Consider the following 26,968-nt stretch of genomic DNA (forward strand, 5'->3'; position numbering starts at 1 on the left):
ATACTATCAACCATTTCGAATGTTGTGTGCTTGCAAACCTGTTTTAGTGTGATCCTATGAGAAATGGTAGAAGACTGAAACAATTAGCTTGAGTCTAGTAAATTTATGTTAATTTGCTCGACCAATTAAATCGCCTAAGGCAAACAGGTTATCCAGGATCTTGTGTTTCTCCGCTCCACAACAGGAATGTATACGCAAAATGTATTAATTGGCCTGGGACAAAAAATCATTTATTCGAAATTAAAAACATGCTCAAATAGTACGACATGCTCCAATACATTGACGTTTTAGAACGTCACCAAAACACACCTCAGAACATTCTCGAGTAGAACATGGAACATAACCTGGCATTGAAGGGAGTTTCCCTATGAGTCCGAAGCATAATTCTTAGTGAACACTTTCACACACATGGTTAACTTGGGTTAGACTCCAAATACCCCAGTCGAGAGAACGTGAGTTTAGTAAACCCAAGTTAACCCGGGTTAAGACTGGGGTTAACCGAGGGGTAAACTAACCCTGGCTCACAGTAGGGTTAAACTGGGTTAGAGTGGAGTTAAGCGAAAACACACCCTAATATATGCAAAAACACGCCCTAAAGTCGATCTTGCCAATGTAAAAATGGCTACTCCTTCTCCCGTTCTGCTATAGGCATTACTGCTTTCCTATTCTCAAGCAGAAACTTCAAGCAATCGATGTATTCGCTCTACTCTAGATCTTCTGCATTACCCGTGTTCTGCAAATGAACGCAAGTTGGGTGGAGTAGGGTTATCATAACTCTGCCCGAGTTATCCTAACCCAAGTTAACCCTGCTTGTGAAAGCGCTCATTGAATGTCTCAATGTCCAGATATCAGATTGGATAACATGCATGCAGAGCATCCTAATATCGTCATTCATCCACACAACAGAAACAGAAGAACATCTACACACACAGCTCGACCTTTCCACTCTTATCATTTAACACCAAAAATATTTTTTTTGCGATAGGGAAAAAGCAACGCCTGTAAAAAAGGATTTCTTGGGAAAGCAGAAACGTGGCTGATTATGCCACTAAGCACACATTGTTGGCAATCGACTACAACTAATGATAGACATTGTCTTTATCAGGCAAGTATTTGACGACACAAGATGCTACACAAGATGCTACACATGACAGCCAGAGTTGAAACCATTGCAACGAGATACTAAAATAGAACGCCACAGGAGGACAACATAAAAAATATTACAATGGGTTGTTCAACTCAAAGAAACATGGTATATCGCTCTTTGCATTGTTTATCCTGCTTAAGGACTGAAGGTTTCTAACATCCTGCTGAATGTAATTCAATAAAACGTTGCACTACATCACCACAGTCACGTAAGTAATACACAATAGTAACAGCAACCATTGCTGTATATACAAAATTATGCCACACAGTATAGATACCTTTATATAACATTACAACAAAATTCCTCAAGACATGTATATATTGTAAATGCAATACATAGTACAAATAGTACAGAGCAGCACAAATGCAACTCATTTCATTCAATGTAACAGTGTAAATGGAAACAGCAGATACTGCCTGCCCGAATTCATTTCACAACAGAGGATATACCATCATAGAAAAGTCGTATAATTCTAATTCAATTCAAATGTGACTGACCTATGCCGGCTTCTCCTAACGCACATTTGATTTCATCCAACACTGTAACATCTTCGAGAGTAGGTGGAGGCTACAAACAATGATTCCACATAAATTAGCATCAAACTTCTGTCACAGTCAAACCGGAAAGTGCAATATATTATGCTTAAGATATTTGGCACGTATGCAAAACGTATCCAAAATAAAACGCCCACAAAAGTATTACAAGCAATGACCTCATACTTCAGGGGCGGCAGAGCAACTCTCAATTTGGGGAGTGGGGAATGAAAGGACATCGGAGTACATAAACTATGAGGGTACTGTTTGCTTACAAATTAGAGGTTGTGTTCAAAGTTGGGGTTGCCCAAGCCCTCTCAGCTACCCAGTCCGCCGCCCTTGTATTTAGCTTCTGCTCAACTAATGAGCCAAATGTCAGATTTCACTCAGATTACCACAACCTTTTTCAGTGTGCCTTCTAAATGTTACAACTTACAAACAGTTTGATTATTTTTCTAGTCAAGCACCTCCTGCAGCCCATGAAAATCCCTCAGATCGAACCATTTAACCTTAGTCCTGATTTCCTATTGCAATGGCAGTAGGGTTGCTATTTTTTCAATATAAAGTGTAAACAAGCATGTTCAAATTTGTTTGTCAAATGTTCTAGTCTTCCATCAAACACGCATCCTTCAAACTTTTAAAATTTATGAATGACGGTTGGCTGAAATAAAAAAAGACAATTACGCTACCTAGTACCTAATGTACATGAGACTACGTTCCCTTATAGATTGTCTATTGGGATTGGCCCATAAAAGCTGATATTGGCTACCTCATTTCGTACACGATTCTTCAATGAGTCAAGCCAAAAGTATACCGTCAGTGAAAAAAATGAAACCTACTACAAGGGTCTGCAAACAAAACTCTCTTATAACATAGTCATTGTCTGCATGTCCCATAGATACTAAATAAGCATACTTCAGGTGGTCCAATAGCCCGTGTCACCAAAAACTCTAATACTGCCAAACTTTTCTTGGTTTAGAGCGTATTGCTTGCGCGCGCGCGTGTGTGTGTGTGTGTGTGTGTGTGTGTGTGTGTGTGTGTGTGTGAGTGTGTGTGCATGTTTACACGTGTACATGTACCAATAGCCCATACACGGTAAAGGTTAAATAACACAAAGAAGCATACTGTGAATGGTTCTCCATTAGCAAGAGCTTTCATGGTAGAGCGAGACAACTTTGCTGTTCTTGTCTAACATTAAACAAGAAACACATGTAAATTAACGTTTATAAATTTGCATGAATGTTTAATGAAATAATGGTTTCACATGCACACACACACGTGCACACACACACACACACACACACACACACACGCATACGCATGCACACACACACACACACACACACACACACACACACACACACACACACACACACACACACACACCTAGAAATAAACTGAGTAATAACACATAAAATAACCTTGGGCAAACGAGGTACAAAGACAACATCTTTTAGTGAAGCCACAGGTCCAACTGTCTCACGCACATGACTAACAATGACATTCTTCAGTTCACTAGCATCTCGATCAACTCCTAGAGGTCACATTAATTACAAATTAAATCAACAATTATGACAATAAACAAGCCCATCCCAACACCTCTTCGTAAAACCACCAATGCCAATGGTACTTCTCCTTTCACCATGTCATTGAGACCGACAACTGCACATTCAACAACTTCACGACACGAAGCGACACTCTGCACAAGACATTCACATCACGTCATTAAGACATTACAATACAGAAGTCCCTCTCAGATGCGACTCCTTCAATGTGTAAATGCACCTCACATGCAAATCTGTATAGCAACTACCATTTAAAAGATACCGCCTCAGTTGTATGAATCAGTATGACCAAAGAAATAGTCACAAACTCTACAGAGACTACTAGGGTTGTCCCCAGCATACGAAAGGCACGGCGCTCCGCCATGCCTTGGCTTCCACTTTGTACAGGCCCGCCATGCTTTGCTGCATGAGGAAGCAGTGATTAGCTATGAAGACAAATGGACTTGTATTTGTATTTTGAAAAGTGGGAAGTTGTTTCAGGCTAACAAGTAGTTCCTGGGATGCTTGGTTTGAAGATAAGACCAAATAGGACACAGACTGCCATATGGTATGAACTTAATTGTAATACAAGTACTCAAAGCTCAACAGTGGTTGTCTTGCACTCTGCCCACTATTAGGTCAGTATCTGATGGTAATAAAGGAAGTCTGTAGATATCTGGCCTTCCTATCCTATATAAAGGGAGGTTCTCAACTGCTTAAGGTCTGGAGATTCTGCCACCACATTAATATAGCTATCATGTGGTCAAGCACAGTGAACTAAGACAGAAAGAAACTTTTTTTTAAAAAGATAAACCACTTTGTTCCTTTTGTGCCTGAGCATTCTGTGACAACAGTTTGTGGCATCTCAGGGTAAGCAAACCTGCATCAAAGCTTTTGTGGGCCAACTCTAAAAATTGGAATGGGAGGGCCAAAATTTAAGGTGGACGTGGTTATTTCCGCCGTGCCTTCCAAAAATCCTGGGAACAGCCCTGGACTATTGTATCATAAAGTACAACGATACCTCTTCTAGGGCACCAGTAGACAGCCGATGACCTGCCACATTGATAATGTCATCTGTACGAGCCAGCACATTCACATGACCAAACTCATCGAATCGTCCCGAATCCAAAGTGTCATAGTAACCCTACACAAACAAATAACCACACGACGTACACAACACCCAATTCTGTATTTACAGGAAATTTTGTAAAGTAAGTCTTGACGAATTTTTCATCATTCTTCCATATAGTCGACATCGCTCCAGGAGGCAATGGTAACCTAATCAGAACATGATTAATAAAATATAATAAAACGCTAACAGAACTCAAACACACAAACTTTACTGCCAGATTGCCCATTTGTCCTTGAGAAACCTCTTCACCCTTTGAGTTTAAAACTTTGACTGCACAAGCATGCACATCATCCATTGTCCATTAATCAATCAACGATGTTCGCTAACCATTCCATCCTGGCACTGGTTTGCCTACATTTGATGATTTGGTATACGCTCGGTCTCCTAATCCCAAACACATCGCTCCGATAGACCACCCCGATTCTACAACCAGATATATATCCGTATTGGCACTAACCCTATCAACACTCAATTATTAATCAATAATTAGCGATTACCAGTTTGCCACCAATGATCGACGACTTGCTTTACGTTACCATTAGAACCTCTGTTGATGACCTCCTCTATCCAATTCATTGTATTGTGATCGCAAATCTCTCCTGCCATAAAGAAACTTCTTAATCTATAAACAGATCGATATCAGTATGATTTAATATCAAACCGATTGGATGACCTACTTGGGTAACTTATACTTTGCAGCAAGTAGTCCCTCCGGATCCTGATCACATCACATATAAACTAATCACCCATCTATTGCACCCAAAAAAACAAGACTTCTCTTCGAATTGCTCTCACGGCAGTTGGAGAAATAAATACAGACGAACAGCCGTGTTGTCGTATAGCACGAAAAATAGCACCAGCATCAGGAGTTCCAACCGGCTTTCCCTACAAATCCAACTAAATACAGAAAAACTCAATGTAATTTGATTTGTGTTGAGCTATACCTCGTATAGTATAGACGTACATCCGTAAAGTAAAGGAGCATATGCAATATACGAGTGTCCAACAACCCAGCCGAGATCCGAAGCGGCCCAAAACACCTAAACAGACAATTCCTAATTAATTATCTACGAATTGTATGTTAAAACGTTACAACCTCATCTGAAGTGACATCATAAACATTTTTCATCGTCCAGTATAAAGCGACGGCGTGTCCACCAGAGGGCCTCACGATAGCCTAAACATTATTAGATTACATACCTGTTCGAAACATGTGCACATGTAATAAATTAAAAATTAATACCTTAGGTTCTCCAGTGGTCCCAGACGTATGCAGCATATAAATGGGATCCGTGGCTGCCACGGGCACACAATCATGAGGACGTGCACTAGCTAGTTCATCCGAGTAGTCAACATCGATTGTAGAATTTAAGTCAACTACAAGCTGACAAAACATTCATGTGTCAGAATATAATATATTCCTTTGTCAGTGTTCTGCCCAAGGTTTTCGGAGTGGTGATCGGGTATTCGCTGCATTAAGGGGTGTCATTTATTTCAGAGATAGAAAGAAGTAGATAAAACTCCCGAACAACGAAGCATCATCGCAAACAGACAAGAAAGCAGCAAACAAAATGTATCGCACTATGAATGGTCTATAATCTGAATGACCAGATCTAAAGCTGCAACTTCTGTTAACAGTCAGGGAACTATGTTGCCCAGTCTCATGTTTATCCTATTGCCACGTTAGATGCCTGCCATCCATGCACCAGCTGCAGGTTTCAAATAGTCAATGCTCCTGTCTCGCAAAAAAAACTAAAGACGACCTTGACTGGATCTGTCACAGAGTGCCTACAATATTGCCTTACTCATCGCTGACATGCCGACTGCTGTGTTGGATCTTCACACCACTTTAGTGCACTGAGCTATGCATCATAATATAGGTCATATCATAGCAGGGTAGGTCTGCCACTGTGTCAAAGTGTGAACAAAGTGCTCACCATTCAGCGAACCTCCCAATACTCATTAGCTTGATGCAAGTAAAACACCGGCTAAACTATACTGATCGTTGGACCATGCGGAGTGTTGGTCGATGTTTGTCAAGTGATGATCGGGCCCAAGCACCTCCGACCACCGTGGGCAGAACCCTGTTCTATTGCATTGCTCACCATTTCTCGCTGCACTACAATACATTTCTTCGGTTTATGAGCAGAGTTTGTGACTGCCTGGTCCAGAATGGGTTTATATTCTATGAGCCTGTTTGATTCAATGCCGCAAGACGCAGAAACTATAACAACCGGCTATAGACAAGTAAAACACAACAAACCTCATACACACAACAACGACTAAACAAATACCTCAGCATGGTTAATTCTATTTGACAACTCCTTGGCACCGAATCCACCAAATACAATCACGTGTATTGCTCCGATTCTCGCTGATGCCAACATAGCAATAACTGCCTATTAAATTAATTAAGAAATTAAAATGCATCCAAACCTACAAAGTCATGAAAAGAAATTTTGTACTTCTGGTATCATTGGCATGTAAATTAGTACACAATCGCCTCGTTTCACGCCGTTTTCGATTAAAACACGAGCAAACCTTGATACCTACAACAGCAAATCAACACAACTCTAAGAGCCATAAATCTATCCATTCTAAAAACTTAATTGAAAACTCAACAGCAATGTATTAGAACAGAGTAAAGTATATGTAATTTATTTCGAATTTCTGCACACACATACTGCCACATGCATAGTCTAGCAAATCGTCCTGAGAAATACGCTGGCTGCTTTAGATGTATAATGTATATTCTATCACCTTTTGCTACAATACTGAGATCAAAATAAGCACAGTATTTATTCAAGTGTATTTTACTGCTTTCAATTTGTCGACAATGTAACAATTGTTGGCAAACAATATGCTACCTCTCTCAAAACTCTTGGTAACTCGCTGTAACAACAATTCTTTACACCAACAGTACAAATCCCTAACTTACATCTGCCAACAAGGATGTACCACATTCAACTCATAATCTTCCCTGTCTCATAAAGACGATTAGACCACACCAAAAAATTCTTTGTTTCAGGTAAGCCGACTGACCATCTTTCAGAGGTTGCATCAAAAATAATTCAAATTTTTTGTAGCATATGTCTTTGAACAATTATGTGTATTATGCATGCGCGTCTATCACTTATCCCTGTTGCACAAATTGCGCACAGTGCGTAAGGATACGAGACTAGTATTGCACAGCATACACAACACGTGTCATGCCTGCAATTTCTGGATGGCGGTCATTCCATCATTACATAATTAGATTCTAGGATTCTGCGGGTCGAAGAGTTGTATCTGCTGGCCAGCCGGAAGACATTCTTCGTATGATAATGAAAGACAACGACCTATATGCTCAGTGTCTGATGCCTGTCCAGAGAGCATCAGAGCCAGGAACTAGCTATGATGCAGTGCCGGATGACAATGTTGGATTACATTTAGAGTTTGGTAGACATCATGTAGTTTATCTCAAAAGCTGCTACGACATTGAGGACTCATCAGCAAATTCTGGCCAAAAGTGTAAACAAGATGTTGATGTGGAAGGTGTCACAGCAGCGTCTTCACCAACCACCTACATCTGCATCTGGCAGTACAGCCACTAGCACAGATCGTCTGGTTACTGACATTATTGATTTCCTCAAGACTGCTGGCCTTGAATTCCCGGTTGGTGTCTGTGACAGTGAGGGTACATACATTGTGCATTGCCCTTGCTCGTGCATTGTGGATGATCAAAAAATTGTGAAAAATGAAAAATTTTTATGACCAATTGACCGTGATATTTTATTTCATGTTACCCGAAACAAAGAACTTTTTCGGTGCAGGCTTACAGTATAATTTTCTATTTTCACTCCATTGATCATGCAGTAAGGTCACAAAAGTGGTAAAACAAACTTCTTTTCAAACTTTTTCAATTTTCCAGTAGCTATCCAATTCAACTTGTGATCCAATGCCGTACTAGGACTGATTAAATCAAAAATGTGTGTTTAAGAAGTGGTAACTGTTTCTCTATTTAACTTAAAGGGTAACTGACACGAAAAAGTCAAAAATTAGTATTAGGCACCCTGCAGTCAATACATAACTGACATCTCATTGCTCAATGCACATAAACAAATAATTTATCAATACTATACTAATTCTTAAAAATATTTTAATTCTATATCTTTCAATAAATACATAATTCAATAATTCATCATAGTTTTTAAATTAACCTTTTAAAAACTCTGTTTTCCAGTCTAATTTAATTAATCATTAATTAATTACATACAACAGGTCTAGAGATGCAGTGCACATGATCCAGTAGTCTATGTCCACAGAACGCTCACCTTGTTGAGAAGTTCACTGTACGAAATGTGACGCACAAGTGGCTGGCCATTTTTCCCAGCAACCGGACTATCATAAATAATAGCAGTTCTGTCGCCTCTCCCTCTCTCTACGTGTCTGTCCAACGCATTGTAGCACGTATTCAGCTCACCACCAACAAACCTGCCAACGCAACAAAAAAAATTCTTTTAGATCTTTTAGAGTGAGCCGCACTGTTGGGCTATAGGCCTACCAGCGAGTGAAAGGAGGGCGAGAATTGTCCAAAGTGCAACTCCAGCGTTTCGTCCACGTAATGTTCTCTGCCGCTTCTGACCAGAACTCTTCGCAACTTTCTATCGAACGTTGAAATGTTTGCTGATACGACAGCGGCCTTCTTGTCGCGGCCACTACAGACTGAATTCGCTTCAAGCAATCCAGTCGCCGATTCATGATCAGGAATCCCGGATATCCACACTCTCCGACGTGTAAAGTGGCGGCACGTGCGCCCATTGCTGTCCACGTGACAACTTTGTGCATATTATTATGTTCCGGTCTCTTTTCTTGACTAGACACACAGTAGACTAATTAATTAATTGTTAGCACTTGTAGGAAATAAACAAAAGAACTCACCTGTCTACAACTGATGACTCGAAATCGTTCTCTTTCTTGGTTTACTAGATTTATACGGGAATCTAACCTTACGTAACCAGAAGCGATTTTATGTCCCGTATACGATCACTCTGCAGATACGCGGTCATGCGAAACGGCATTCACCATGTACAGTTTTAGATACACTTTACAGGTAACACGTTTAGAAAGAAACTAGCGTGTATATATTCGTAATTCTTCGAGGCAATTAGCCAGGACTTTGAAGGCTCGTAGCTGTGGAAACGAGGGTGTAAAGCTTCAATTACTAGTTAATTAATTACTTATGTCAAGCTTGTAACATTCAGCATGCAGCCATGCTGGACTGCTGCCTTCTCACATGCAAGAAGACAGAAGGAGTGTGGAAATAGAGTCAGAGTCATATACTAAAATTTATTATTTATTTATTTATTATATTTAACTCAAATTTAAATCCATATTTACCAATAGAATAGGTAACTAGAGTGACATTAATTAAAATCACCATATACCAAATTTAATACCTCAATTTTATTCCTAGACCATCCCGACTTCATACAGTACAAAAATTTCAAAACCCACAAACTAAAGACACAAACAGTCAATCAACCGTTGATGTGTATTGGATTAAAGCTGCACACAAAGAATCGTACACCTTTCACCTCTGTGCACTACCACTCCAAGAGAAACTGTTGATACACACAGTGCATCCCAAAAGTCTAGCCACATGAGCCATAAAATACTTCCATGCTAGAAATAATAATAATGATAATAATAATATTATTTCTATCGCATCACACACAGTAATGCAGTTCCCAATGGGGGCATACCAACACACGTACAACACACAGCCAAATACAGTAACAACAGAAGACAAACTACCTCCCTTCAACCCTTACTGCAGGGCCTTGCATTGATTGCGTTAGAAATGTATAGAAGTAATTGGATGTTATTTTGAACATGTATTGTAACCGATAAACTTTTGGTAATTAATAAATTAAAAAATAATAATTTCCCAGTGGTTTTCATTTACACATTTACTAAGGGGCCAGACTTTGGAACACCATGAATACAATTTCCATTGATTTGCTACAATTAACTAAATCAAATGGAACTCCAAAACATGACCTAACTGTGCCAAATCCTTGCAGTAGTACTATATTACATGCAACATGCAATTAATCAAATTAATATCAAATTGGTCGCAGCTGTTTTCTACTTCTGAGAGTATGCCCACACCGCTGCTGCTACACCAAGTCCAATGCCAATCACGAGCCACTTAACATTCGACCGACTTAACGCCATTCCACTGGGTCCATCGGTTTCATCGCCCGCAGTAATTGCATCTGCAAACTTTTCCATCACAAAGGTGCCCAATGCTGACTATAAACAGAAAATTTTCCAGCAAAAATTCAAGCTGAAAAAATCAAATGACTAACCCATCCTCCACTCGCTTCTATCCATGTCATCAAGCGCTCGGTGACAAATCGAGCCACCCAATCGACTAACGTTTTGAACAACTTTCCCGTGTCGTAGAACGTTCTCATGGCCAGCTTGGCACCGAACATGAACAGAACAGCGACACGTCCCCACGTAATTCCACCTCGGAAGATTTCCGATGCCACAGCTCTGAACGTATCGTATACTGTCGTCTCATCCACCTTCAGTTGACTGATTAGATTGTTCAGAGTCGCATCCTGGTCTAATTTATCGGCTACCAATTTGAGGTAGCCTGCCACCTGTTTCGTTGGTAGCTGTTGAGAAACAACGATGCCCTGCTCTGCAAGTTGAGACTGATTTATGCCTGACTGGGCGCCTAAAACTTGAGCGAAAACGTCAGCAGCCAATTCGTCTGGAAAGATACGCTCATCCGAGAGAGCTGGTAAGGCAACTTCTGCAACTGCCATACCCTCTTGATCAGCTACCTCTAAACACAATAAATAGTAATGACACAATCAGATATGTAGATACATTTGAGTGAAAAGGGAATTTCCAAGCAATGACTACGCATGAAATATGCTGAGCACGTACACCTGATGACTAGTCACATGACCTCACATTCAGTAATTGCACAACGCAGTTACGTCAAAGACAATTCCCAAACGGAAACAGAGTAGCACTTCGATTCACATGCAGGACGGCCAAGCGCTGCCAACGAAATAGACGTGAATTTGAAACTGCGGGTAAACCACGCAGCAAAAATATCGTCTTTTTCGTTGTCTCGATGTGTACAAATCGATTGACCTTACATCCTGTTCCTGATTCACCTGCTACAACTCAGTCTTTGAATGCGCATGCGCAAACATCGTGAAGGTATCTACTGACAGTCTCCACGCAAAGATGTACCTGTTTCTTACAACAACACGGCCATTCGAATACGTAGAGTAATAGGACGGGCTTAGAGGTAGCCAACGGAAGTCAAAAAGGGGGCGGGACTAGAAAGATTATGACTCGCCCCGCTTTCCGTCACTCCGCCCTCGTCATTCCCGGATTGTTACATACAGAACGCCAGGCAGCGAGAGAGACACACAACACCAAGTCTGAGTTCAGTTGACATTCAAAGAAATGCATAAAAATTTCCACATTATGTAATTCACGTGAACATTGTGTCAATCAATGCTACAATACAACTAAAATTAAATATCATCTGTCATTGATTCGAATGAAGCAACTGTTAAAATAAATATTACTGTGTTAGTTCGTTACTATTATTGGTATTGTTAATATTCAATCGATGTTGATACCATATCCTAAGCAATGACATTACCAAATACAATGTGGCAACCGATCCCACCATGACACCAATTATGACAGTTGCCATGCTGAAACCCAACACGCTGGCCTGTGCTCCACCCACTATTCCTCCAAACATGAGTCCAATGTTATAAAAGACACTTAGAATTGCATAAAGTGTTGAGTTACGTTCTTCGCTATTCGGTTGACCCGCCAACTCTGCTTCCTTGGACATATCAAAGTAAACCGATCCAAAACAAGATCCCAAACCAATGCCACTGATCACTTGACCAATAAGTAGTTGGGTTAGTGTATGAGCCACGGCTATAACTACCACACCCGCAGATATAGCAAACAGTCCCAGTAAGATAACCCATCGAGGACCAATCAGTTCGGCAAGCATACCAAACAATGGACACGACATGGCATACCATATTCCTGTTAGGAGAAACACTAAGCCAATAATTGTCGGCGACATATGAAAATCCCTATCCAAATGAGCTCCGAGAGTTGCCACCAAAGCCGACAAACACATATTAGCGAGAAATCCACAAAATGCTGTTGAAACCGTCCACATGTTGATAACATCTCTCAGTGGTACCATCACTCGTGATCTAACATTATCTGACGAAGACAAGAGACTGACCACTACCATCATATAACCCAACATCACTCCACCAGTCACAAAAAGAGGTAAGCCAAACCCACCAACTTTGTGGAGAATACCTCCAATCGCAGGACCACTAGCACCTCCAATAGCAAAACTCAACTCGAGCAACCCAGAGGCAAGCCCCATCTGTTCCGACGACGCAGCAGTTCCCAGACCGTACACAATCACATCAGTCAATCCGTAAGCGAATCCCTGCACCAATCGAATAATGATAGACAAACTAATGAATCCAGGCCAGCTACTCGTGTAACCCAAGCATCCAAATAGTATCGTGGACATTGCCAAGAGAAAAACTGTCAGACACAAAAGGCGTCGAGTTCCTATATCATTGATCACCCATTGAGAGCTAGCAATCGAGCCTAAAATAGCAGTTGAACCAAAGACACCAGTGATGATGCCCGTATACAGACTTGCTTCACTGACTGGTCGCCATCTTTCAACTTCCTGTGGGAAGAATGAAGCGATGACGGCTATTGGCAGGGCTACCACAAATCTAAGTCCTATCATAGTCATTAAAACCCATCGTTGGTGTCGACGGCGATCGATTGCGAGCTCCCTATCTGTCGCTTCTTCACATTGGGACATAACGCGAGTCCCGGATGTAGCCTTCTCTGCCTGTTGTCTAGCTACCTAATTATTCTAGAACATATTGCAAACTTTGGATAGATTTCCTACTGTGGTACACGGCGATTGCAGGTAAAAAGACTGATGTATTGTAAGTAAGCGATGTGTTATATAACCAATGATATGCTAACGTGCGCTAAGACGTAAAACTATCATATTACTACATTACATTACTCCCCTTCAGACGAAGGGCTAAAGTCCGAGTCTACAATATAATCATTCAGATATTGTGGGCGAGATCTTTGACGTTGAGATCTTCTAGGTACTTAAGGAGCTTCAGTACTTGAGCTATAATCTGATTCAACGGGATCAGGTAATTCTTCCGGATTATCCTCAGAGTCTGTGGAAATAACTGAGAGAATCTCTCTCTGTTGGTTTACATTTGTTTTAGTATCTAAAAGATCCCTCTGTTGGTTTACATCTGTTCTAATATCTCTAGAACGAAAGTTACATTGCACATATGGTTATATCTATCATGATGGAGAGTAACATCCTTCCTCCCATATGGTCGACGAACCTTGTATACTATGTCGGATATCTTTTTAACAATTTTATAAGGTCCCGTCCTTCGTGGACAGAAATCCACACTAGATCTCCAACACTGTATGGGGTAAAGTGCAACTTTGATTTGTTGTACTGTCTCTGTCTTTCATTTGACCTACGACTGTAGTTTTTCTTTACCTTTTGGTGTATGTCAGAAACAGATGTCAAACTGTTCTTTACATAAGCCATTGGTGATGTCGTCTTGTGTTCTGTTACCCTGAACACAGAATCTGCTGCAGCTTGTAACAACGTTCTAGGCATCTCTTTGAAAATAACTCTCTAGGGAATGTCTCCAATCGACTCATGGTACGACGTATTATAGGCCAGTTGGACTTGTGTCAAATGGTTTTGCCATGTTGTATGGTTACAATCTATCACCTTTGCTAGCATTTCTCCCAATGTCCTACTGAAACGTTCAACGGCACCATTTGCTTGGGTGTGATACGCCGTTGACTTAGTATGCGTATTCCATGTTGACTACAAAATTGCTCAAAAGCTCGACTTGTGAAACATGTTCCATTGTCAAAATGAACTACTTCTGGCAGTCCATATCTACCAATCCATTCTTGAATCTTGCAACTTACTTCTTCTGTTGTCTGCCGTTGAAATGGGCACAATTCCACATAGTTGGAAAATGCATCCTGAATAACTAAGATAAATTATAGTCCATTGTTGGTTCGAGATAACGGTCCTCTAATGTATATTTCGACTCTCTCAAACGGTTTCGCTGCTATAGGGCGTTCTTTCAATGGAGCTCGCGCTCCTTGATGTGGTGGCATCCTTTCCCCACATGTATGACAAGATTTGGTGTAATCCATTACGTCTCTGTTTACAGTGCTCCACCGAAATCGATCCAATGTCCGAGTCAATGTCTTCTTGACACCCTGATGTCCTGAGAAGGCATTATCATGCGCCAGCCGAAGTACTTCAGGTATCAGAGCAATAGCTACGACAATCTGCGAATGCCCTTGAGATGATGTTCTATGTAATATTCCATCTTTAGATAGCATTAACTTCTCCCGTAGTAAACGTTGTAATTGTAGTTGTTCTGGATGATCCAAACTCAATTGCTTCGATGTATCTCCACTAACATGACTAGACGACGCTGATAACATAAGATCTCTCATCTGGAAGTCCTTGAGAGTGTTTGTCGTCCAACAATCGCTCAACATGCAAACTTTTGGTGAGCTTCCTTGAGGCGAAAACAATGACGCGGGGCTTTTTATATTGTCTTCCTGAGTAAACTGTTCTTCGTCATTACCAAATCCAAGACGACTGAGAGCATCTGTCACTCTATTTTGATCTCTTTTTATGTATTCAGTAGTGAAACAGTATTCTTGTAATTCCATTATCCATCTGGCACGACGCCTCCACGGGTCTTTAGCAGTAGATAGATATTGGAGTGGAAAATGATTAGTCCGCAGCAAAAATTTTGTTCCAAGCAAATGGTGTCGAAAGTGACGAGTTGCCATAACGACTGCAAGAAATTCTCTATCATATATGTAGAGTATCGTCTCTCTGTCTTAGACAAAACTCTACTAAAATATGCAAGCGGCCGTAGTCCTTCTGAACTTTCTTGTGCCAGTTCTGCACCAATCCCTACAGTTGATGCATCTGTAGTCAAAACAAATGGTTTATCTGCCACAGGATGAGCCGAGATCGGTGCTGTAGACAGTTTTCGCTTCAAAGTATTAAATGCATCTTGACAATGAGTTGACCACTGAAATTTCTGTTCTCCGGCTAACATAGATGTCAAAGGTGCTGCAATTTTAGAATACCATGGAATAAATTGACGATAAAAACCGGTGATGCCCAAGAAAACCTTTACCTCCTTGACAGTTGTGGGTGTGGGTATTCTTTCAATAGCAGCAACCTTCTCTAGATCAGGATTAATTCCTTCTGCACTAATACGAAATCCACAGAATATTGCCTGAGTTGTAACGAATTGACATTTCTTCGCATTAAGTCGAAGTCCGTGTTTGTGAAGAGTTGTAAATGCTTGTTCCAACCGATCCAAATGTAATTGAAATGTATCTGAAACTATATCGAGATCATCCATATAGAGAACTAGCTGAATAGGTGTTAAAGTGTCCCAGAACTAGTGACATCATTCGACAAAACGTTGCTGATACTTCCTTCTAGGTGTCTACCTCCGACCGCGTCTGCGACCACGCATCGACTGCACTGTCGCTTGGGTGTCTAAACTGTCGTTGCCAAAGCGGTAACTGTCTGACGAGTAGATGACATATCATTGTAGATTGCCACGTCACATCCGGAAACTTGATGGACTGCTAAAGCAGGTAAACTGCTTTGATTGACTGGACTTGCATTTGCCGGTGCCGGGCTGACTGAGGGAATTCCGGCTAATCAAAGTTGGTTGACTTCCTCGGCTAATTCTTTGACAACTTTAGCGTTAGTAGTCTTGTCCCTTCTCAACAGAATTGGAATTCTCTTGGTAGACCATCTAGAAAGGCGTCTCTGGCCAAAGTAATCGCGGACGAACTATCAAACCCCGGATACGCTAGCCGTACTAACCTGTCAATGTCGTGCGCGAACGCCGCTGGAGGTTCTTCAAACTGTTTCCATTTTCTGCCACGCAACTCCTCCACCGCGAGCCGCCTATCTATTGCCCCACCGAGGAACTCCTTCTTTAGTTAAACAACGATAACATCAAAATCTTGCTTTTCCTCACTATCCAGACGTCGATAGTTTTCAAAGGCCGCCACTTCTAATCGAGATGCTAGGGCGAGTGCCTTCTATTCTCCCTCAAAACCTTTCAGTGCTGTCCAGACAGTAATACGGTCTAGAAAGGAAAGTATTTCCAGTTCCATCGAAAACCTGAGGCGCATCACGTTGAATTCTAAAATCCCACTCCTGTCACCAATGTGGTACACGGCGATTACAGGTAAAAAGACTGATGTATTCAAGGTAAGCGATGTGTTATGTAACCACTTAGATGCTAACGTGCGCTAAGACGTAAAACTATTATATTACTACATTACACTAGCATCCACGAAAAACGAGATATCACCTAGACTAATAGAAACTGTGGTGAGGCAATAGAAATATATATTACTATTAGTGTACTCGCCCTAGCTACGTACTACACCTGGCGCATCCTCACACTGTAGATGAGAGAACTAGAACGCCGTACGATAGCGGGTATGTGTCCACCCGCATACTCGGTCAATTGAATAAACAAACTCCCGCGCATCTCATTTCAGGCCGTCAAAGTCTCGTCTTGAACAGTCGGAGGCAGTCGAGGCGAAATCCGACGCGACCGTTCGTCTCGGACTCGCGATCTCGACCGGCTCGCCGCGTTTTGCGACTGGTTCAATACGACGCTGACGTTGACGCTGACGATGACGATAACGCTGACGAAGACGATGACGCTAGTGTGAGCGTCATATTGTGAACATGTCAACGTCGACGACGATCGTCGCAGCGTTCGTCCAGCGTTCGTCCAGCGTTCTTGACGCTGGAGTTGACTCAAGTTCAACTCTAGCGTCGATTCCGGAAGTGTGCCAACGTAACCGGAAAACACGTGATTACTTTCTACAAATCCAAGAACAGTCCTATTAAATCCCAGATTTGACATGGATGGTCTAATCGACATCGTGCGGAGTTATCCTTGTGTTTGGCGCGTTCAATTAATGAAATAAAACAATACAAAGACCTGACGCCTTCGTTGAAAGAATGGTTTGACCCACATTTGCCGTTGTTGAGATTCTCTAGCTCTACGCCTACGGCGACGAATGAGATGCAGAAGAATTACAAGTTTTTTGTCTATCTATGTTAGACAAGTGGTGTCACAATAACGTGCATCGCTCAGCGCTCGAGTATCCAGACCGGTGTTGACCAACGACGCTCACAGAAAATATTGTGAATAGTACAACGTTTTCGTTAGCGTCAGCGTCAGTGTCAACGTCCAGCGTCATCGTCAACGTCAGCGTCGTATTGTGAAGTATGCTTAATTAACAATTGCTTCATTCGAATCATGACAGATGATATCTAATTTAGTTGTATTGTAGCATTGATTGACACAATATGCACGTGACTTACATAACTATTATGGAAATTTTTACACAGTTCTTTGAATATCAACTCAGACTTGGTGTTGTGTCTCTCCCGCTGCCTGCCGTTCCCGTATGTCTCAATTCGGGCAATGACGAGGGCGGAGTTAGACTGGGTCGAGTCATATTCGTTATACCACCTCTAAACCTGTTCTATTACTCTACGTATTCGAATGGCCGTGTTGTTGTAACAAACAGGTACATATATGGGAGGCCGAGGCTAACGTACGGGACTGATAGCCTCGTACCTAGAGGACCTGGGTACGAGGCTAACGGAACTGAGTGCATACCTAGACTGTCCATTTCAATTGTCTTGATCACGATCACAAAACGATGACTACCTATACCAGGTCTAGATACGTAATCTAAACAACTAGCAAGTTTATGTGTTTACTTCCATGACAGCTAGGGTTTCAACATGTACAAATACGTATTGTCTAGCTAGGACTCGGCGTTTCAGTAGACGGTCTCAAAACTCTGCTGGACGTGTTAAAATAAACAATATTGTGTTAGTTAGTTACTATTATTGGTATTATTAATATTCAATCGACGTCGATACCATATCCTAAGCAATGACATTACCAAATACAATGTGGCAACCGATCCCACCATGACACCAATTATGACAGTTGCCATGCTGAAACCCAACACGCTGGCCTGTGCTCCACCCACTATTCCTCCAAACACAAGTTCAATATTATAGAAGACACTAAGAATTGCATAAAGTGTTGAGTTACGTTCTTCGCTATTCGGTTGACCCGCTAACTCTGCTTCCTTGGACATATCAAAGTAAATCAATTCATAACAAGTTCCCACCCCAATGCCACTGATCACTTGACCAATAAGTAGTTGGGTTAGTGTATGAGCCACGGCTATAACTACCACACCCGCAGATATAGCACAGTCCCAGTAAGATAACCCATCGAGGACCAATCAGTTCGGCAAGCATACCAAACAATGGACACGACATAGCATACCATATTCCTGTTAGGAGAAACACTAAGCCAATAATTGTCGGCGACATATGAAAATCCCTATCCAAATGAGCACCGAGAGATGCCACCAAACCCGACAAACACATATTTGCGAGAAATCCACAAAATGCTATTGAAACCGTCCACACGTTGATAACATCTCTCAGTGGTACCATCACTCGTGATCTAACATTATCTGACGAAGACAAGAGACTGACCACTACCATCATATAACCCAACGTCACTCCACCAGTCACAAAAAAGAGGTAAGCCAAACCCACCAACTTTGTGGAGAATACCTCCAATCGCAGGACCACTAGCACCTCCAATAGCAAAACTCAACTCGAGCAACCCAGAGGCAAGCCCCATTTGTTCCGACGACGCAGCAGTTCCCAGGCCATACACAATCACATCAGTCAATCCGTAAGCGAATCCCTGCACCAATCGAATAATGACAGACAAACTAATGAATCCAGGCCAGCTATTCGTGTAATCCAAGCATCCAAATAGTATCGTGGACATTCCCAAAAGAAAAACTGTCAGACACAAAAGGTGTCGAGTTCCTATATCATTGATCACCCACTGAGAGCTAGCAATCGAGCCTAAAATAGCAGTTGAACCAAAGACACCAGTGATGATGTCCATATACAGACTTGCTTCACTGACTGGTCGCCATCTTTCGACTTCCTGTGGGAAGAATGAAGAGATGACGGCTATTGGCAGGACTGTCACAAATCTAAGTCCTATCATAGTAATTAAAACCCATCGTTGGTGTCGACGGCGATCGATTGCGAGCTCCCTATCTGTCGCTTCTTCGCATTCGGACATAATAAGCGAGTCTCGGATGTAGTCTACTCTTCCTGTGCCTAATTAGTTAACTATTCTAGAAAATGTTGCAAACTTTGGACAGATTTTCTGGCATCTACGAATATTACCTAGACTATTAGAAACTGTAATGATGCAATAGAAATATGTATTATTATTGCTACATTATCATTGTATTAATGAATTAAAAGTACGGTCGGTCGGTCATCAAACGATTACTATACCCTTAGCCCAGAAATCCGGGCTTCGGGTAATTATTAGCTGCTACCTTACACAATGAATTGCCAGTTACTTTTTCTAGTATGGATCTAGAGTTCGAACGTTTGTTTTCGTCCAAAACTTTTGCCATGGCCGTAAACGAACAAACACGTTGATCAGTCAAGATCCGGGTAAAGCTGTGCTACCATCAGAATCCTGAGAGCCATGTGTATACACGGCTCTGGATCTGGGCACAGATATATATAAATATATATAAATATATATATATATATATATATATATATATATATATAAATACATAAATATATAAATATATAAATATATAAATATATAAATACATAAATATATAAATATATAAAAATATAAATAAATAAATATATATTTCAATACAACCAATCTACGATACAGGCAAATCCCATCAACTAAAATTACTCTCATTATTGCCTAACAACAATCTACTTAAAATCATGCGTGCATTATACGTATGATTCTATGCCTGCGTGCACTGATTGTTGTTGACGGCAGTTTGTACCAGTTTACTGCGCAATGTTTTCGTTGCAATATTGAAGATTTCCTGCAAATTTTGTATGAGAGAAACAGCAGAGCTTACGTTGCTGTTGTGGTCAGTAAAGTCGATCTAATGGCCGACATGTCAAGAGAAGAAACGAGTAGAAAGTGGAATGAGCATCTACACACTCATCTATGTCAATTCCTGGAGATCAGACAAATTAAGATCAAGAAAATGGCAGCAACCATTGCAGTCGGTGATTCTCATGAAAACAAATACATGTCGGAACGTCTTCAATTTTTTAAATCCCAAAGAATAACTGTTGAAGAAAAGGTAATACTGACGAGTGCAGCCACACACAAAAGAGTGCTTAGTCTAAAGGATCGTTTAAGAGAATTGTGTGGAGATGAACGTTTACTGCCTTCACTGCACACAGAGTTGCCATCATCATGGGTGACTGTAGAAGACAAGCTGGTTATACCACAACCTCACACGTCTGTCCCCATTACAGATGTCTCTTATGCAATGCAAGTGTATGCAAAGCACGGCCTGACAGAAGAAAGATGTCGTGAGTTACTAGTCTACCTGAACCGGGTTGGAAGGATTCTGTATTACTCGTATCAAAAGACTTTATCACAAGTTCTATTTCCTGTTCCACCATTTGTGGTCAATGTACTGAAGGCTGTTTTCAGACACGATCATCATCTTTTAGTATATGACAGTCGCTTTTTTGAGGCAGACATAGATCCCCAGCAGTTTGAGGAAATGAAGTGTGACCTTGTTTGTAACGGCATTGCGAGGGTGTCTATGCTGCTAGCGTTGTGGAGTGAGTTTCACCTTACTGCAGATCGTCATGTGAACGTGTTTATTAAGCTTTTGCTTGCTCTTGACCTTGCTTATCTCACTGGCTCATCAGATGTTGTAGTTCAGGAACTGTCAGACACTCTTGGTAGACAGGAGACTACATCAACTGTGTCAATGTCTACAGACACCATCAGCACGACATCAGATTCATATAATCAATTGAGAGGAGTAAGTCAGCAAACAGATCAGACGGACAGTTGCAAACAACTCATTTGCAAGCTAAAACAACATAATGTTGGCTTGTTGTTGCCATGGTTACTCAATGACGAGGAACCGGATGATGTGAGTCAACTTTGGTGTGCAGATGTAGCAGATGGAGTGATGCAAGTTGTAGTCGAATATTCATTTGCATATAATTGTCCTTTGGGTCTATTTCAACGACTGCCTGCTCGTTATCATCATCATCATCATCCTAATTATATTCGTCACTGGAGCAGTGGACTGCTGATGTGTTATGGTGCGGTGACTTTGGTGTTTAGTTGCAACAAGAATACTTCACCTGGCTTTCTACGTCTCAGTGCTAGAGTGGTCAAGTCACATCACAGTGTTGGCAGATTGTGGCATGCTCTTCTGCGTTGTGTGTCAGATGTAGAGGATCTTCTCCAGTCTGTTCCTGGTGTTCTTTTTGGTCGATCCATCTCCAGTGAGAGTTCGCCGACCATAAGTATAAGTTCTTTTCGCAGTCAACCTAATCATATTGTGCCTAATGAAAGATGGGGACCATTTGCAGTAGAAACTGTAATGGGAAAGTACAGTTCAGAGATGAAAAAGCATGTAACAGCTATAGTACAAGGTAAGCAACAAATACAAATACATGTACCGTGTTCTGCTGGTACATAGAATGTAAGTTTTATGTGTGTTTTGTATTGTTTAGTGTGTCCAAGTGTAAAGGAAGGTATTCCTCTCTGTGATGTTGTTTCACCAGAAGGGGGAACTCTAGTGGACAAAATGGATGTCCAAGAGATAGCAGCAGATATAGGAAAATGGTGGCCTAAACTAACAAGTATTATTGGTACTGACCAGTCTACAGTGTCGGAGATGCGTGTAAGTGATTCTGACTTCAGGTTTTCCCAAGCAGCAGCATCTCGTATATTAAGTGAGTGGCAAAAATTAAGAAATAATCGATTGCAAGTATGTGAATTGTATGATGCTCTACTCGTTGCCCACATTCCATCTTTACCACAACGGCATTTGAGTGATGTCATGTCACCCGATGCAGCATCTGGATTAGCAAAATCTAAAAAGACAACTGCACGTGGTGAGACAAGTCGAGCTGACTGTGAGATGGTCACTCCACTCATCATACAGAAAGTAGCTGAAAATGGTTCAGAGCGTTGGCATGAAATTGGTATATACCTTGGAGTTTCACATTCAGTGCTGACTGAATGTGATCAACCTCTGTACTCATTAAAAGAAAAATTGCGTAAAGTTTTGTCAGCTTGGAGAGATGAGAACAGACAAGCTGCAGTTGGTCAGATGTTGTCTGCTTGTGATAAAGCTAAAGTGGGAGGAGCAGTGAGGAGAGGATTGGACAGTGATATACAACATTAAATATTCTATTTTATTTTATTTATTATATAAGCAGTTTTTAATGAACGTGACATCATATAATAAACTTGAAGTTTGAATAAATTTGTATTGAATGATTTGTCAGGCTAGCGCGCGCTAGATTTTAGTCTCGCGTAGCCAGACCCTACCGCTGCGTCATACAAACCAAAGTCCACATTACCAAGGTCAGGCCTGTGAAGAACAACAAAATAGGTGGATATTGATGAGCCTGGTAAACTGTCTTTCATTCAACCATCTTGCTCAGAAAGAAAAATATTTGCATGTCGAGACATCGCAGCTAAATAATTTGTTTTTGTTATTATTATTTTAAATTTCATATCATCACATCAAAATAATTACGTTTGCTTAACATGTTATCTCGGCAATCTATTGGTGGGCATACACAGCTCTGAGGCGTTCAAACACAGCAGATAAGACAGGATTGCCACCAAGCTTAGATATCTCCTCTAATGTCCTGCAAAACAACAAACAACAACACAGTTTATCAAACAAATCTCAACAAATCTCAACAACAAATCTGTAATCAATTTTCCCATCTTTATTAATATCAATTAATTTCATGTTAATGTCAACTGTATGTACTATTGGTATATAAAAGCTGCTACTCATTTTCTGTTTATTAAATATAGTGAAAGTAATGTTCATAAAATCAAAACTAAATTTGGCCAAAATACATAATTAATATATCTTAATCATAAAATAAAAATCATGAAGATATTACAGTGATTGACAAAAGTCATTATATCATCAAACTAGAGAAGATAGTTGAGTCATCCTATAGCTAATCTGTTTGAGACTATTCAAGAGTAAACTCATCTTACTGTTCTTCTAGTGCAAACAGCACTTTCCTTGTGTATTCAAATGAACGTGCCTGTAAAGATAGATAAAAAGATATATTGGTGAGAAGATGGTTGGTTGTGAAGTGGTCGTTAGTTGAACCTTTTCTAGGTATTGTATAAAGTATCGCTTTACATCCACATCTTCTGTACGTTGTCTCAATATATCTGAAGAGGAAGCAACACATTGTATGCACACACACAAAAACAAACAAACAAACAAACAAACACACACACACACCACTCACTTATTAATTGCGTGCTCTGCATATTGCTGTATACTCCATGAATAATCGGGAACGAAAACTTTCCTTCTGTGATGTCTTCACAGTAGCTCTTGTTCTTTTCATACTAAACCCACACAATACACAGTAACAAACAGACAGCAATAGTTCAGCTACCCTATCGGCTATTCACCTCAGATGAACACAAATTGGCAAAATCGTCTCGAATTTGAAACCAGAGCCCAAGAACATCAAGCAATGGCTGGAAGTCACTGTCAACAAGACAAAAGTCTGATAATACAAATACTTTATAATAGTTTAATAATTTAAATTTTTATTGATCAAAATAATTAAAATTAAATTAAAATTAATTGATTTCATGAATTACTGGCAGACAATACACATACTATACATGTATGGCATGCATAATAACTTAATTAAATTTAATTTAATAATTTAAATTTAGAATAATTTAAATTTAATTTTATTTAATTGTATCCATGAATTACTGGCAGATGGCATACATACATGTATGCATATGTATGATGTGCATACTTGTTGGTTTGATGGCCATAAATATTACCTTTTATTTTCACTAAATAGCTGCATTAGATCCACTGCTAACTTGAAGAGACCGCCAGTCTCTACAACACAATTACATCAGTTGACATGATTTAGTGGCATATGATGTACTCACTCACTTTGTTTCACCATTCGTTTGTATTCGTCTTCGGTTGGACATATACATGCATCTCTCCAATAGATGTCCATCCCTTGACCTCGATGCAACTCAAGAAGCTGAGCTGGGAAACACAGTAAACAAAATTTAATTTCTTGTTTGTTTGTTTGCTTGTTTGTTTGTCTGTTTGTTTGTTTGTTTGTTTGTCTGTTTGTTTGTTTGTCTGTTTGTTTGTCTGCTTGTTTGTTTGTTTTGTTTGTGTATGCATGTGTGCTAGTGTGGTGTATGTGTGAGTGTGTGTGTGTGTGTGTGTGTGTGTGTGTGTGCGTGTGTGTGTGTGTGTGTGTGTGTGTGTGTGTGTGTGTAGACAAACCCGAGAACGACGACACAGCGGCCGGGTGTGCCAGATCCACAACTTTTTGCAGAGCCTGGAAGTAGACAAAGTTGGCTGAATTGATGACATGAGGAACTCCAAACACGTGATGAGCAACTGAAATCCATAACTCAATCAACCTCATAAAACTCAACCAATCAGACTGACAATAACCTGGAATGCCCCGACGAAGTCTCGAGTTGTCTTCAATATCATCAATCCTGCACAACAAATAAATATAAATTCTATACATAAATTACGAAATAACACAGACTAACATTAGACTCGCATTGTGCAACATTTGCGTAATGACCTTGATGATTTCTAATTTATCATCCGGGATCTTCAACCACACATTGAACGCCTACAACCCGATCAACCGTAAACACGACAAAAGCCTGCTCGTTGCACATATCATACCTCTATAAGATGCACACGCACAGCCTTGCCCGGGACCTGACAGATGTATTCGTACGGCTCCAGCAGCACCTGCAGTCGAAATCGAGGCCATTCGGTTCTCCAAGTGCAAGACGAAATGCACAAAATCCTCTTACACGTTCCTCTAACTCATCACCTGTTACAGAATGCACACGACGAGGGGGTACCACCGTCGTCGTTTCAGCCGCCATTCTTAACTTCCGGGTGAGATAAGGTAGGCGTGTCGTCTCGCGCATGCGTTGATACGCAAGATCCGCCATGTCTAAGCGAGGCGAGTATCCGCATGAATAGACGAGATGCGAACGTGTGTGAGCGAGTTGTCGGTTGTAATGCGTTTGTTTGTGACTTTTGAGGTCGTGGAGAAAGTAGTGGCGCGAAGTTTCGCATTTCTCTTGGTCTTCCAGCGTCAACTGCGCGGACAACAAGGGAGCGAAGAATCTATACATTATTGCTGTTCATGGCACTAAGGGAAGGCTGATCAGGCTGCCAGCGGCTGGATGTGGTGATATGGTGGTCGCTATGGTGAAGAAAGGATAGCCGGAGTTGAGGAAGAAAGGTGATGAGGTGTTCTCTTGGTTGCTATTTCTATGACTGCTGCCTTACTTGTCTGTTAGTCTGTTGGTTCTTCTGTCTTTGTGTCTGTCTATCGGTCTGTCTGTCTGTCTGTCTGTCTGTCTGTCTATGTTTTTTGTTGTCTGTCTATCTGTTTCTGTGTCTGTCTGTCTGTCTGTCTATCATTTATTTCTTACATCTGTGTTTTGTATTTATTTAGTATCTCCAAGTGTAAAGGAAAGTATTCCTTTGTCTCAAGTTGTTTAACCAGCAAGTGGCGATTTTGTGAGTCAAAGGAAGCTTGAACAGATAGCAGCAGATATAGGAAAGTTGTGGCCTAAACTAACAAGTATTATTGGTACTGACCAGTCTACAGTGTTGGAGCTGTATGAAAAGAATTCTGACCCCAGGTTTCTCAGGCAGCAGCATCTCGTGTAGTAAGTGAGTGGCAAATATTAAGAAATACCCGATTGCAAGTATGTGAATTGTATGATGCTCTACTCGTTGCTCACATTCCATTTGTACTACAACAGCATTTGAGTGATGTCATGTCACCCAATGCAGCATCTGGATTAGAATAATCTAAAGAGACAGCTGCACGTGGTGAGACAAGTCGAGCTGACTCTGAGATGGTCACGCCTCTCATCATAGAGAAAGTAGTCAAAAATTGTTCAGAGCGTTGGCATGAAATTGGTATATACCTTGGAGTTTCACAAGCAATGCTGACTGAATGTAAACGACTACAGTACACGCTGAAAGAAAACGTCAATTTAGTTTTGTCAACTTGAACAAATGAAAACAGACATACTACAGTTGCTCATTTGTTGTGTGCTCGTGATGAAGCTAAAGTGGGAGGAGCAGTGAGTAGAGGATTGGACAGTGATACACAACACTAAACTTATTTTATTTTATCTATTATATAACCAGTTTTTGTTTAATTAACATGATATCATATAATAAATCTGAAGTTGTGAATAAATTTGTATTTGAATGA

The 26,968-nt window shown here is 40.7% G+C and overlaps 5 protein-coding genes and 1 long non-coding RNA gene across 10 annotated transcripts; 1 reads left to right on the plus strand and 5 right to left on the minus strand.

The window, feature by feature from the left end:
• Positions 1 to 1,389: 1,389 nt before the first annotated feature.
• Positions 1,390 to 8,778, minus strand: LOC134194491 (acyl-CoA synthetase short-chain family member 3, mitochondrial-like). The gene is made up of 18 exons (XM_062663426.1): positions 8,670 to 8,778; positions 6,822 to 6,905; positions 6,651 to 6,755; positions 6,462 to 6,593; positions 5,600 to 5,740; positions 5,453 to 5,533; positions 5,301 to 5,396; positions 5,131 to 5,241; positions 5,034 to 5,074; positions 4,854 to 4,978; positions 4,684 to 4,779; positions 4,563 to 4,626; positions 4,421 to 4,502; positions 4,246 to 4,368; positions 3,280 to 3,379; positions 3,102 to 3,214; positions 2,806 to 2,868; positions 1,390 to 1,714 (listed from the first exon to the last, which is right to left on the minus strand). Exons 2-18 carry the CDS (start codon positions 6,837 to 6,839, stop codon positions 1,625 to 1,627), a joined length of 1,581 nt encoding a protein of 526 aa, XP_062519410.1. The 5' UTR covers positions 6,840 to 6,905; positions 8,670 to 8,778; the 3' UTR covers positions 1,390 to 1,624.
• Positions 8,779 to 10,331: 1,553 nt separating this feature from the next.
• On the minus strand, positions 10,332 to 11,729 carry LOC134194935 (apoptosis regulator BAX-like). 5 transcript variants are annotated; one of them, XM_062663923.1, is made up of 3 exons: positions 11,617 to 11,729; positions 10,710 to 11,197; positions 10,332 to 10,653 (listed from the first exon to the last, which is right to left on the minus strand). In XM_062663923.1, the coding sequence occupies exons 2-3, from the start codon at positions 11,175 to 11,177 to the stop codon at positions 10,486 to 10,488; spliced, it is 636 nt and encodes a 211-aa protein (XP_062519907.1). In that variant the 5' UTR covers positions 11,178 to 11,197; positions 11,617 to 11,729; the 3' UTR covers positions 10,332 to 10,485. The 5 variants fall into 5 exon arrangements, with proteins under 5 accessions (XP_062519907.1, XP_062519906.1, XP_062519908.1 ...); XM_062663922.1 differs by lacking the exon at positions 11,617 to 11,729 and adding an exon at positions 11,515 to 11,551; XM_062663924.1 differs by lacking the exon at positions 11,617 to 11,729 and adding an exon at positions 11,520 to 11,538.
• Positions 11,730 to 11,823: 94 nt separating this feature from the next.
• Positions 11,824 to 13,239, minus strand: LOC134195003 (MFS-type transporter SLC18B1-like). The gene has a single exon (XM_062663996.1). It carries the CDS (start codon positions 13,184 to 13,186, stop codon positions 11,957 to 11,959), a length of 1,230 nt encoding a protein of 409 aa, XP_062519980.1. The 5' UTR covers positions 13,187 to 13,239; the 3' UTR covers positions 11,824 to 11,956.
• Positions 13,240 to 19,079: 5,840 nt separating this feature from the next.
• On the minus strand, positions 19,080 to 19,715 carry LOC134194553 (uncharacterized). Its single transcript, XM_062663496.1, has one exon. It carries the CDS (start codon positions 19,713 to 19,715, stop codon positions 19,080 to 19,082), a length of 636 nt encoding a protein of 211 aa, XP_062519480.1.
• A 3,242-nt stretch (positions 19,716 to 22,957) lies between these two features.
• On the minus strand, positions 22,958 to 25,627 carry LOC134194750 (geranylgeranyl pyrophosphate synthase-like). The gene is made up of 13 exons (XM_062663703.1): positions 25,539 to 25,627; positions 25,405 to 25,473; positions 25,263 to 25,348; positions 25,159 to 25,205; positions 24,985 to 25,101; positions 24,634 to 24,735; positions 24,516 to 24,576; positions 24,126 to 24,204; positions 23,957 to 24,059; positions 23,812 to 23,876; positions 23,694 to 23,743; positions 23,212 to 23,326; positions 22,958 to 23,149 (listed from the first exon to the last, which is right to left on the minus strand). Exons 1-12 carry the CDS (start codon positions 25,611 to 25,613, stop codon positions 23,239 to 23,241), a joined length of 942 nt encoding a protein of 313 aa, XP_062519687.1. The 5' UTR covers positions 25,614 to 25,627; the 3' UTR covers positions 22,958 to 23,149; positions 23,212 to 23,238.
• A 107-nt stretch (positions 25,628 to 25,734) lies between these two features.
• On the plus strand, positions 25,735 to 26,968 carry LOC134195050 (uncharacterized). The gene is made up of 2 exons (XR_009972292.1): positions 25,735 to 25,978; positions 26,195 to 26,968. It is a non-coding gene; the product is annotated as an uncharacterized LOC134195050 (long non-coding RNA).

This window comes from Corticium candelabrum, chromosome 19, assembly GCF_963422355.1.
Source record: "Corticium candelabrum chromosome 19, ooCorCand1.1, whole genome shotgun sequence".
Taxonomy (NCBI): Eukaryota; Metazoa; Porifera; class Homoscleromorpha; order Homosclerophorida; family Plakinidae; genus Corticium; species Corticium candelabrum.

What these genes read in the sequence shown, in the direction of transcription:
- LOC134194491 (XM_062663426.1), bottom strand. An exon ending in GGACCACTGGAGAACCTAAG is followed by an intron (nt 5,534 to 5,599) that starts GTATTAATTTTT and finishes AATAATGTTTAG; the next exon opens with GCTATCGTGAGGCCCTCTGG. An exon ending in CTACTGGTGCCCTAGAAGAG is followed by an intron (nt 3,380 to 4,245) that starts GTATCGTTGTAC and finishes TGTCTTGTGCAG; the next exon opens with AGTGTCGCTTCGTGTCGTGA.
- LOC134195003 (XM_062663996.1), bottom strand. Translation starts at nt 13,186, where the DNA reads ATGACTATGATAGGACTTAGATTTGTGGTAGCCCTGCCAATAGCCGTC.
- LOC134194553 (XM_062663496.1), bottom strand. Translation starts at nt 19,715, where the DNA reads ATGTCCGAATGCGAAGAAGCGACAGATAGGGAGCTCGCAATCGATCGC.
- LOC134194935 (XM_062663923.1), bottom strand. Translation starts at nt 11,177, where the DNA reads ATGGCAGTTGCAGAAGTTGCCTTACCAGCTCTCTCGGATGAGCGTATC. An exon ending in TAGAAGCGAGTGGAGGATGG is followed by an intron (nt 10,654 to 10,709) that starts GTTAGTCATTTG and finishes TTCTGTTTATAG; the next exon opens with TCAGCATTGGGCACCTTTGT.
- LOC134194750 (XM_062663703.1), bottom strand. Translation starts at nt 25,613, where the DNA reads ATGGCGGCTGAAACGACGACGGTGGTACCCCCTCGTCGTGTGCATTCT. An exon ending in GTGATGAGTTAGAGGAACGT is followed by an intron (nt 25,474 to 25,538) that starts GTAAGAGGATTT and finishes TTTCGACTGCAG; the next exon opens with GTGCTGCTGGAGCCGTACGA. An exon ending in GCAGAGCACGCAATTAATAA is followed by an intron (nt 23,877 to 23,956) that starts GTGAGTGGTGTG and finishes CTTCCTCTTCAG; the next exon opens with ATATATTGAGACAACGTACA.